Below are 11,551 nucleotides of genomic sequence, written 5' to 3'. Positions count from 1 at the left end.
TAACTTCTTTGGAACCACTACAGTCAAGTATTAGGACTTTTCTTTGCTGTCTGCTGGGGTCAGAACTGAGATAGGTTAAAGTGGTTGTTAAAGTTAACCGCAGGTTATGTGGTACTATGGATACACTTCAAAATGCTGTCCAGTTGCACAAGGCTCACATGTGCATATTACCTAAATGTCTCATTGGTGGGTTCGTAACATTTTATACAGGTATAGCTGTGTGACTTGAAGATGTCGAATTAATCTAGGGCAGAGACCTAAGGCTGCAGGTGTCATGAGTTACTCAATTACCAATTTGGCAGGTTTTCATACCATCAGATGTCATGCATTTGTTGCACTTGTGTGTGGTAGTTGAATGCCTCAAATTTTAAAACATATTGCATGTACTGAAAGTCTTCATCAAACACTACATGATTTAAACTGTAAATATATATATATATATACACTCACATATTCTATGATCCTGTTATATACTATACAGCAAGGCCAGTTTCAAAGCAATGACAAATATCATTTAGCCACTCAAGCCACCACTTTACACAGTAATGCCTAAGGATATTTTTGTTTGTTTGTTTGTGTTTTGTTTTTGCATCCTTTGAGTATGGACAGAATTCCTGTATTTTTATGTGAGTTCAGTAATGCATGGGAAATGTTCTGGTATTAAAATAATATGGTGAATAGTAGGTGTATGGCAGACTTTGTATGATACATTAATAAATACCTCTATATTTACAATTTGGTAGTTCTGATTTGGATATTGATTAACAAAAGAAAATGATATCAGTAGACCATTTAAAAAAAGACACTTGCACTAACGCCGAAAGAGATAATCCCAGACATGTTCAAACTAAATCCAAACATTGATTACATCGTAATTATTTTGTAAATCATTGTTATTTTGGTGTAACGTTGGTTAATTATTTCTGTATCATACTTTATTTGATGTGTTATGTAAATTTTAGTCTGAACCTGGATGTCTAATTCGTAATAACATTTGTGTCAAGAGTCTATAAACAGCCCGAGTCCTCTACAGCCACCGTGTGTTTACAGCCACTGAAAAACTGCCATATTCAAAAGAATAGAAAATATGTTTCTCACAAATTTTGTTAAAATGTTGTGGACAAAGGCCTGCGTTCGCGTTGTCTAAATATATCCGAAAGCAATGAGTACGTTTTTACCGTTTTTTGTTACAAAAGGTGAAGAGATATCGTGACGAGTAGCACTGATCGGCTGTGCTTTCCGTGGGTTCAGAGGTTCCTGAAATCAAATAAAAATATCCCCACCGTGAAAATGTATTTCATTTCAAAGTGTTGGAGGTTTTTCACCTTTTCCTAAGTAAGTTTTGTTGGTTTGAATGCATTTTTCGCGGAGGTTTAACTCCGAAATGTTGAGGAGAAAACACAAAGTGTTACCACTTCACAGGCAGGATGCAGGATGCCTGCATGGGTTGAGTCTCCACGGTTCTCACTCGCTCTATAAATACAGCTTTCAGACGGGGTGTGAGGAACAGACACGGCGAACATATCTTTGAGACATGGCGGAAGAAGCACCAGCATCAGTAGCTCCGGCGAAACCCGCCGCTAAGGCACCCAAGAAGAAATCTTCATCTCGGGCCAAATCAGATGCACCCCCTATTCCGAAGCTCATCACCAACGCCCTGACGGATTCCAAGGAGCGCAAAGGGCTGTCCGCGGCGGCTATTAAGAAGTATATTGCAAGCAAGGGCGTCGACGTGACCAAATGCAACAAACGCATCAATGCAACGTTGACAGGAATGGTGGCGAAGGGTGCCGTTTCTCAGGTCAAGGGTGTTGGCGCATCTGGATCCTTCAAACTCGCTAAGAAGGAGCCCAAGACCGCTAAGCCCAAGAAGGCGTCTGCAAAGAAAGCCCCAGCAAAGGCGAAGAAGCCAGCAGTCAAGAAATCTTCACCTAAAAAGAAGGTACCAGCGAAGAAATTAGCTAAGAAGTCAGCAAAGAAGGTACCCGCTGCCAAGAAAGCACCAGCAAAGAAAACAGTAGCTAAGAAGCCAGCAGCCAAGAAAGCAGCACCTAAGAAGACATCCCCCAAGAAGACTTCAGCAAAGAAACCTGCTGCCAAAAAAGCCCCGAAGAAGGCTGCACCAAAGAAGGCTAAGAAGTAAACTCAGCCAAAGCATTTAATGCACAAAAGGCTCTTTTAAGAGCCACCCACATATCTCCTTATAGAGCACTTTCTATTTCTTTACAAAGATTCCAGGAGTTGAGGTGACTGTAAGGTAGAACTGAAAATATTAATTCTGCTTTTAAGATACTTTCACCGTGCACGTTGGTGATAGATTTGCATGATTTTGTCTTAAAATTTTCAAGTGCTTCATAAAAATGGGCCGAAATGCCAAAGAAAGGTTTTTACACAGGTAAGTTGCCCTCAGTGGTATGCAAGTTGTATGACTGATCTGCCTATAACAGTAAAGGGGAGCTCAGCTAGTTTTGGAAAAACTGGTTCTTTGGCTCTGCTCATAGAGACCAGGCGCTTTTGAATCCTTAAAGCTCCTAAGTTGGTGTCAAACAACTCACATTTTACCCCACCTTGACAAATATGAGTAATTAGTTCACTCATAAATTTACCTTCGTTAAACCCAGTGCTTCTATAGGAAGCCTCATTATTGTCTGAATTTTGCATTTTTACTGTTGCAAAGCAAAGCCTTTGCTCCTTTGTTTGACATTTTGATCAACCCTTTGTGCAAAAACAAACAACTTCAAGACATGCATATACATGCATATCCAGGTGCGACTTTATCGTAGCAAAACAACACACACTGTATATGTATGACTCCACTTCCTCACATAATATTAACCCTCTATGGCATGACTTGTATCTAATATATATATATATATATATATATATATATATATATATATATATATATTCACCCCATTTTTTGGGAGCTTTGAGGTTCCTGATAACATCAATCATACAATCTGACCCCCCACCCCCAGATCAAATTTGAGTGCGTTGCCTCAGGGCAACACTATGCAATAGGGGTCCTAAAACTGCAATGTTTTTATGTGATTATGAGAAGTGTTATACAAGTAAAACAAACTATATATTGATTGTAAAAATACTTTATTTTTACTCAGTGTGTTTGTGTATGTAAGTGTATGTGTGTGTGTCCTTGTGCGTGTGCATGTTAGTGCACATGCTTATGTGTGCATGCACACGTGTGTGCGTGAGTGTGTGATTTTGAAGTCACAAATGTGAGAACAAACAAAACAACAACAAAAAAACTATTTTATTTTTAGAAACTTTGAACATTATGTTAATGTGGGTCAGTGGCAATTGCTCTAAGGCCCCGTTTCCACGACGCCGAAAACGGTCGATTCCGCAAACATTTCGTTTGCATTTTGGCCCTCCGTTTAGACGAGACCACGTTGCGTTTTCAGTGAAAACGCAAACTTTTGAAAACGCTCCCCAGAGTGGAAAGATCTGAATCTGCTCCTCCATCCAGCTTCGTGTAAACACAGAGCGGAGCGTCTCAGCCACATTTCCAGTTGAGCCAGTAGTTGGCGGTAATGCCCGTTATGGTTGGATTGCCGACCGTCTCACACAACAAAACGGCAGAAAAAGAAAGAACAGAAGAGGAGACTTCTCCTCCTGGAGTCGTATGAACGCGGATCGTTTTCACGCCGTCCTCATGTAAACGCAGGTGGCTTTTGAAAACGCAAAGGAAGAATCGTTGCGGGAGTCTCCGTGTAAACGGGGCCTAAGACTGCAAGGATAGCTCAACTTCCCCTAAAATGTCCTCAAAAAAAGTGGTGATATGTTCTGCTGTGTGTACATTTCTTTGACAAAATATGCGCTAGAATTCCTTCATCTTTTGTTCAGAATCAGCTACCTATAACAGGTAACTGGCTCCACCTCCTTCTCATTCATCCCCGCAGCATCTCAGCGCTTTAACACTGTCGGGCGCTGAGCGTCTTCTGACTTCAGCACGGAAGCGAAGAGTGGGTTGTTCCACTGTGGAAACTGGACAGTCATTGGATAAACGCCGGGATTTGTCCCACCCATTGGACGCTAAGCATCTCTGGGGGTTCATGAGGCAGTGGGCTGGCCTGGACGCTGGGCTTCTGCATGATGATTGGATGATCTGTCTGAGGCTGAATCCCTTTTTGATTGACAGTGAAATGAGCCAGTCAGCGATCTTGAAGTTAAACACTCCACCGGAGTTCCAGAGTTGTACAGTTAGTTGTTCTGTACTGATCCGGAGGGTTTATCGCTCCTCTCGCTTTTCACCAATGAGCAGCTACAGCTACAGCTGTGGAGCTCCTCCCCCTGTCACTCACACTTACAGCCTGTTGTAGTCTCACGTAGCAGCTCCAGCTGCTAACAAGCTGACACGGAGGGTAGATTTAATGCTTAAATAAATAAAAAAATGTATGATGTAGGCTGGAAAAAAATAAGCTTCCCCTCTTTGACTGACCAGCATCCGCCACTGATGTGGGTATATGGGTGGTGCTGATGCCAGGGCATGTGGTTGGTTGGTGGTGTTGGTGATGCAGTTCAGGGTGCCATTGAAGTCTTATTCTGTGTGGAACTGCAAGAAGCAGTTGTTTGCTGACGTGAAGCAGAGTTGGATGTTGCATTTCTGGCACTTGACCTTTGGTGTACCAGTGCAACCTGGGAGTTTGCATCTCCTCTTCTGCTCAGCCATGACCGTCCAGTGGCCTGTAACATCCAGATGGACATCTGACACTGGAATTAGGCAACAGGTCCTGCTTCCACCCTTAAAACATTCTGGCATCCATCTCCTGTAATTGTTAATAGATTAGAATGATAAAAACTTGATTCTAGACATTATTTTGCAACTAAGAACATGTCAACACTGAATAATTATATTGTTGGAACAAAAGTGCCCGAACTGCACAGTGTTGCCCTGAGGCAACAAACAGAAAAACACAGTTTTATAATATAAATAATGCTAAAATAAGTGCTAAAATTATCAAAAATAGTCACAGAAATGCTCATGCACATTAATATATTTTTCATTAAAGTTACCGGTAATTTAAACATGTTAAAAAGTGATATTCAACTTACCAATTTACAGCAATGAGCTCCTCTGCTTCCTGAAATGGCTGCCCTTCCCTCCACACATGGTCAAATGACCTTCAAAGCCCCTATTATTGGACACATATATGTGAAGTGATATTTAAAAAAAAAAATCCCTCCAGAAAATTAAAAGGACAGTGTTACATCGAGTTATGTGGTTTGTTGCCTGAGGGCAACATTATGCCATAGAGGGTTAAGGTTTCATATCCTCACTTTATAGCCTCCATTCATCACCAAGCATGGATGCATCACCAGAGTATAGCCACCTTTGTAGCTGGAGTTTGACAATTAACCAGAGCAAACTGGCACATAGATTTCCAATGTGTTTATTGAAATGTATAAAAAAAATTCTGATATCTTCAGTCCCTGTTTTTCATTGACATGTCAAAGCTATCTTCTTCTATCTACATGTCTCAAGATTTGTCAATACAACACATGGCAATGACTGAAATTGACTAGCTAACAATATACCTATTTATTTGTGTCAGTTGCAAGGGATTAATGTGAGCAACTGAGTCTGAGTGTCATAAAAGAAAATACAGGGAAGTATCACAACTATACTGGAGATTTTCTTGATGTGTGATTTAACTTTAATATATAAATCATAATAATTTTATTGCAGGTTAGCATTTTGAACTGTTATTCTCAACAGAATGTATCAGTATCTTTGTTTGATCATTTTTTAGTTGTCATTCATACAATAAGCTATATTGAGAGGGATAGTATTGATAAAAAGTCAACAATAGCATTGATTTGTACATAATGGTCATTTAATCAAATTTGTTCTTCTAGAAAAATATTCTGCAAAAAGTGTTTGCCCAGTTGCGGGTTAAGTGTCAGGAATTAAAATGCTTCAGTCCAGGATATCACATAACATGTAGCGGGAGAATGATGTTGGAAAATCAGAGACATAAGGACGGTGAATTTAAAAACTGTCTTACACAAATCAACTCCTACTTTCTCTACCTTCTCCTCAAACATAAACCTGCCAGCCACCCGTTAATGTTTGAATTTCTGCATCCAATAGAAAATGAGCTGAAATTCGCGCCCCTCTGCCTTGCCCAATCACAGAGCACCTCGCGCCGGCTTTCCGCCATAAAAGCGCTGCTGACAGGCGGTCCGGCTTTACTTTTCTTTCCCGACACGCGGAAGAGATCTAGCAAACTATGGCAAGAACTAAGCAGACAGCTCGTAAGTCCACTGGAGGCAAAGCCCCCAGGAAGCAGCTGGCCACCAAGGCTGCCCGTAAGAGCGCCCCAGCCACCGGCGGTGTGAAGAAACCTCACCGTTATAGGCCAGGTACCGTGGCTCTGAGAGAAATCCGTCGTTACCAGAAGTCCACCGAGCTGCTCATCCGCAAACTGCCCTTCCAGCGCCTGGTGAGGGAGATCGCTCAGGACTTCAAGACCGACCTGCGCTTCCAGAGCTCTGCTGTCATGGCTCTGCAGGAGGCAAGTGAGGCTTACCTGGTGGGTCTGTTCGAGGACACCAATCTGTGCGCCATCCACGCAAAGAGGGTGACCATCATGCCCAAAGACATTCAGCTGGCCCGCCGTATCCGTGGCGAGAGGGCATAAAGCGACCTGACACGTACATTGTCTGAACCCAACGGCTCTTTTAAGAGCCACCTACACGAACTAATAAGCACGTTCCCAAATACATGTGGTATCTGTATCAACGTATGTACTTCTTTAAAGGTGTGGATCAATTATGTCACTGCTCTGCACGAGGGCCCTGTGTTGCATTTAAAAAAGCACTATAAATATATATGTATATATATATATATATATATATATATATATATATATATATATATATATATATATATATATATAGATAATATCTACAATACTATGATATATTTTTGTTCTCAATATTAATTTTGTGTATGTATATATAATATATAATGGTGAACGTGATTCTTTCAACTGCCTTATTGAGTCACTCACCAAAGTGAACCATGCTTCAGCTACCCACGGAATGCAGATTTTATCAGGCCACAAGGTTAACACTTTTTTTCTGCCTCGTACAGACAGAAGCTAAGTATTGATAAAAAAAAACCCTAACCTCATTTGAGTATTTATTAACATTTATTTACTTGTTTTTGTAAAAAAAAAAAATGAAAAAATGTAAATGAAAAAAAAAGTATGATTTGAGTCGAGCCAAGCTTGTGTACTGTGAGTGATTCTCTTGAGCTTGGATTCTTGAGCTTTGTAGTGAGTCAGTGAATGCGTCAGTAGTGAGGATGAATCATGATTTACGAGTCAGTAAAGTGGGTACTGAACAAGTCATGGCACATACTGAGATGTGTAAAATGTATTAGTATCATTTTAAGAGCTGAAATTTTTACATGGGAGAAGAAAAGGCATTTTTGGCGGAAAGGAATTCCTACTTGATCAAGAGGAAGCCTTTACTTCTTATGTCTATTTAAGTCATGGAGTGTCCCTTTATAGTTATCATTTTACACAGGGCCACAGTCTTGCAAACAAAGTTGAGGTATATCTGATGTCCACTGAAACAGAATTATAGAAATTATAAATAATACATGTTAAGAGTAAAAATGCAGAATGTCAAACAAATGCTGTCAGACTATAAAAAAATGGACAAAGTCTCATGATATTGCAAAATAAAGTCAATCCATAGTCGCAGTCACACTGGGTATGAGGCCTGCTTTGAACTTTCTTTTGCAGCTGCAAATCACCTGTTAGTCATGGCAGCTGACCTGTGTCTCCCTGTCTTATGGGCAGTAAAAGAACCCCCCTGTACAGTGTGTACAAACAGCTAAATCACTGTTTTAGACCCAAGCCATTTTTTTTAAACAGGCTTTAATTGGATATTTTAATACCGTTAAACTCTGTTTTTATTTTTGGGTTGTGTATGTGACTCCCAGTCTTTCTGCAGCCAGCCTCAAGCAAAACCTTGATGAATACCAACCTTAAGTACTTTTGCATAGGCTTCATTCTGTGCTATTTTAAACTTATAGTCACAAGTATTGTAAACACCTACTACAATTAAATATTTGTAAAACAAAATAAATTCATTTATTCATCCATTCCAAGCAGAAAGCTCAGGAAATACACATAGAATGCAGGGGCAGGAATTGGTTTTCTTCTGCAGTGAACAAATGCTAGAAAAACAGGATATTTATCAACTTTGTCTGTTATCCAGTAAAGAAGGGTTCCACTTTTAATGACAAAATAGTTAAATTAAGTTTGGAATTTATCTAAAATTCTCTGCTTGTTGATGAATCTGTTTTTTTGTTTTGTTTGTTTGTTTTTTCAGTAGAAAAGTAACAATCTCAGACCATACTACTTTGAGGACCTTAGCACTCAACTGCATTAAGTCAAAAAAGTGAAGCAGTTACTACTCATAATGTAATGCACCATTCAAATTACCCTGAACACTAAGCACAAAAATAAGTACTGTTTAAAAATGCAGAGGACTGCCTGTCAAGTTTTCTTTGCTTAACTTAGAGTTATTCAGCATTTCTATGCAAGACTATGCTCCCTAGAAATGTCCCCAATCATTAATATAACAGTTGGGTCAAATTAAAACAATGGCATACAAAATCACATGTAACAATGTTGAAAACACATTGTAATACTATTGATAGAGTATGACAGTTGAAGGGACAAACCTGTGTCTACAACACTTAATTTTGTGATTGGTAACACAGTTGACATTTTCTTCATTTTTTTGGCCCTGCTGCTAACTTGCCAAACATGCCATACTTTCTTCATGATATCCGCCAAAAAGGATGTGACCTCAGTTGATTAATGTCATGTGAACTTTGTCACACTAGCTAGGGTTTTCCTTTGCTCTAAATTCTTGCTTGTGTTGTATGTCACTTTGGACAAACTGTGTGCAAAAAAATCTGTGCTGGTTTATAGGCCTTTTTTTCAATGGTTACCACGGTTTACAAAGATTACATAAGTATTTTTCAAATTAAACAATCGCAATAGTGAATTTTTTGAATCAAAAATACTGAAAATAATATTCACAAACATGTATTTCAGTGTTTATTTTGAAGAGCAGACATGATATCTGAAAAATGCACCACAAAAACTGCCATTCCTGATGCATGATCTGCATTTTTGCTGAATAAATTATGGACCCTGTTCAATTTCTGCTTTATGTTAAAGTGACTTGTCAGCCATATGACCCACTGTGAAATTGTCATTGCTTGATGTAAATTTATTAAAATTGATTAATATACCACATGGACATGCAATGTTCCCCTCAATTTTATTACAACACAAATAATAAATTAGATGTAGAGTTTTCATAATGTTGCTGCCCTCTACTGACGCATACTTTAGAGTTATCTTGCCGGATTCTATTCTTTATCTGAAGGTAGTCTGACACTTATTCACTGCTTAAAGCTTAACATGTAACACCAGTGGAAAAGGTTGTGAATTGGACAAACTGAAAGGTGTCCTTTTGTCCTTCAAGGACCTGATAAAAATGTGTGAAGTGCCAATTGCAACAATGGGCACATATACTCCGTCTAGAAGAAAACAATTTTAAGAGGAAATCTCGTATGGGATCTCTGCTAGAGAACTGTAAATCATAAAAGTAATACAATAATTTTCATACAAACAGAAAAAGGAAGGAATGTTGTAAACAAGCGAGGGGGATGGGCCGTGCTAGCCAACCACGCGTGCCTCTTCATTCTTCTCCAACGTCCGCAGCCAGCTTTCAAATACAGATAACGGAACTGCGGAAACTCACACAACTCCGGTTGAACCTGCAAATCGAGAATGTCTGGCCGTGGAAAGGGAGGTAAGGGACTCGGGAAAGGAGGCGCTAAGCGTCACCGTAAAGTCCTCCGAGATAACATCCAGGGTATCACTAAGCCCGCTATCCGCCGTCTGGCTCGCCGTGGCGGAGTCAAGCGTATCTCTGGTCTCATCTATGAGGAGACCCGAGGTGTGCTCAAGGTTTTCCTGGAGAACGTCATCCGTGATGCCGTCACCTACACCGAGCACGCTAAGAGGAAGACCGTTACCGCTATGGATGTGGTGTACGCTCTGAAGAGACAGGGCCGCACCCTGTATGGCTTCGGCGGCTAAACCTGATCCTGACTAATTGATACTGAAACCAAAGGCTCTTTTAAGAGCCACCCACAACTATCTAAAGAGTTTGTCCAGCTTCGAAACGCATGACATGGTCTGTTTCATGATGGAAATAATACTAAAATGTACCCATTACTAGTATTTTTAGCCTGTTCTAGTCATCTTCAATCACCATGTTTCTGCTATTAAGGCGGACTGCAGATGTAATTATAGAATTGAATCTATCAAATCTAATTATATATATATATATATATATATATATATATATATATATATATATATATATATATATATATATATATATATATATATATATATATATTGCTTGACTGATCATTACACATGGAGGGAAGGAGATCACGTCATGTATTCGCGACACATATGCAGGGAGCATATCAAACCTGTCTTCACATATTAAACCTTCAGGGCAGGGGCACCCCAGGACCAGGATTGGGAAACACCGTTTTGATGTACTCCAGCCCTGCATTCTGTGCGTTGTATGGTGCATGTGCACGCATTATACGTATTCTTGCCCGATAAACACACTCAGCCTTGTCACAACAGCACCTGTCGCATTGTGAAATGAATAAGTACACAAAGGACAAGGGGAGGAAGTGTTTTACAGTTTCACGAAAGAAACTTGCCCCTGCAGGACACCAGACCTCTTGATATATACCAATAAATATATGCAAAGGCTTGCATAATTGAGTATAAGAAGGATAATTAACTCTTAGTTGAAGTGGGTGGCTCTTAAAAGAGCCGTTGGGTTGAGTGAGGGTTGATTATTTACTTCTTGGCGGCCTTCTCAGTCTTTTTAGGCAGTAGGACAGCCTGGATGTTGGGCAACACACCACCCTGAGCAATGGTCACACCTCCGAGCAGTTTGTTCAGCTCCTCATCGTTGCGCACAGCCAGCTGCAGATGACGGGGGATGATACGGGTCTTCTTGTTGTCACGGGCTGCGTTTCCAGCCAGCTCCAGGATCTCAGCTGTCAGATACTCGAGCACTGCAGCCAGGTAAACTGGAGCGCCGGCTCCGACGCGTTGAGCGTAGTTTCCTTTCCTCAGCAGCCTGTGAACACGACCCACGGGGAACTGAAGCCCAGCACGGGATGAGCGGCTCTTAGCCTTTGCTCTGACCTTTCCGCCTCCCTTTCCGCGTCCAGACATGATGTAAGATGAGAAGTTTCTGGTTCGAAGACAAGAATAATGTCGGAGCCGCTGTTTCCTCTATATATAAGGAGGCAAGACCCCGCCTGTAGTGAACGGAACATGGTCCACCAATCACAAAGCGCCTCTTCTTCTCCGTCAACATCATGAAATAAACATTGCTGGTGCACACTGCCACCTGGTTTCTCTTTGTGTATTACATCAGGGTTTGTACTTGTGGT

General features: G+C 40.5%; 4 protein-coding genes across 4 annotated transcripts; 3 read left to right on the top strand and 1 right to left on the bottom strand.

The window, feature by feature from the left end:
* The first annotated feature begins 1,521 nt into the window (after positions 1–1,521).
* Positions 1,522–2,195, top strand: LOC141792051 (histone H1.4-like). Its single transcript, XM_074672813.1, has one exon. It carries the CDS (start codon positions 1,535–1,537, stop codon positions 2,141–2,143), a length of 609 nt encoding a protein of 202 aa, XP_074528914.1. The 5' UTR covers positions 1,522–1,534; the 3' UTR covers positions 2,144–2,195.
* A 3,645-nt stretch (positions 2,196–5,840) lies between these two features.
* On the top strand, positions 5,841–6,781 carry LOC141792066 (histone H3). Its single transcript, XM_074672832.1, has one exon. It carries the CDS (start codon positions 6,252–6,254, stop codon positions 6,660–6,662), a length of 411 nt encoding a protein of 136 aa, XP_074528933.1. The 5' UTR covers positions 5,841–6,251; the 3' UTR covers positions 6,663–6,781.
* Positions 6,782–9,839: 3,058 nt separating this feature from the next.
* Positions 9,840–10,164, top strand: LOC141792128 (histone H4). Its single transcript, XM_074672936.1, has one exon. It carries the CDS (start codon positions 9,846–9,848, stop codon positions 10,155–10,157), a length of 312 nt encoding a protein of 103 aa, XP_074529037.1. The 5' UTR covers positions 9,840–9,845; the 3' UTR covers positions 10,158–10,164.
* Positions 10,165–10,926: 762 nt separating this feature from the next.
* LOC141791920 (histone H2A-like) lies at positions 10,927–11,346 on the bottom strand. The gene has a single exon (XM_074672630.1). It carries the CDS (start codon positions 11,328–11,330, stop codon positions 10,947–10,949), a length of 384 nt encoding a protein of 127 aa, XP_074528731.1. The 5' UTR covers positions 11,331–11,346; the 3' UTR covers positions 10,927–10,946.
* Positions 11,347–11,551: the final 205 nt, after the last annotated feature.

Source organism: Halichoeres trimaculatus, unplaced genomic scaffold (assembly GCF_033239565.1).
Source record: "Halichoeres trimaculatus isolate MK-OKI-2021-1 unplaced genomic scaffold, fHalTri1.1 fHalTri1_scaffold_6, whole genome shotgun sequence".
Taxonomy (NCBI): Eukaryota; Metazoa; Chordata; class Actinopteri; order Labriformes; family Labridae; genus Halichoeres; species Halichoeres trimaculatus.
This window is presented reverse-complemented; position numbering and strand designations above follow the sequence as displayed.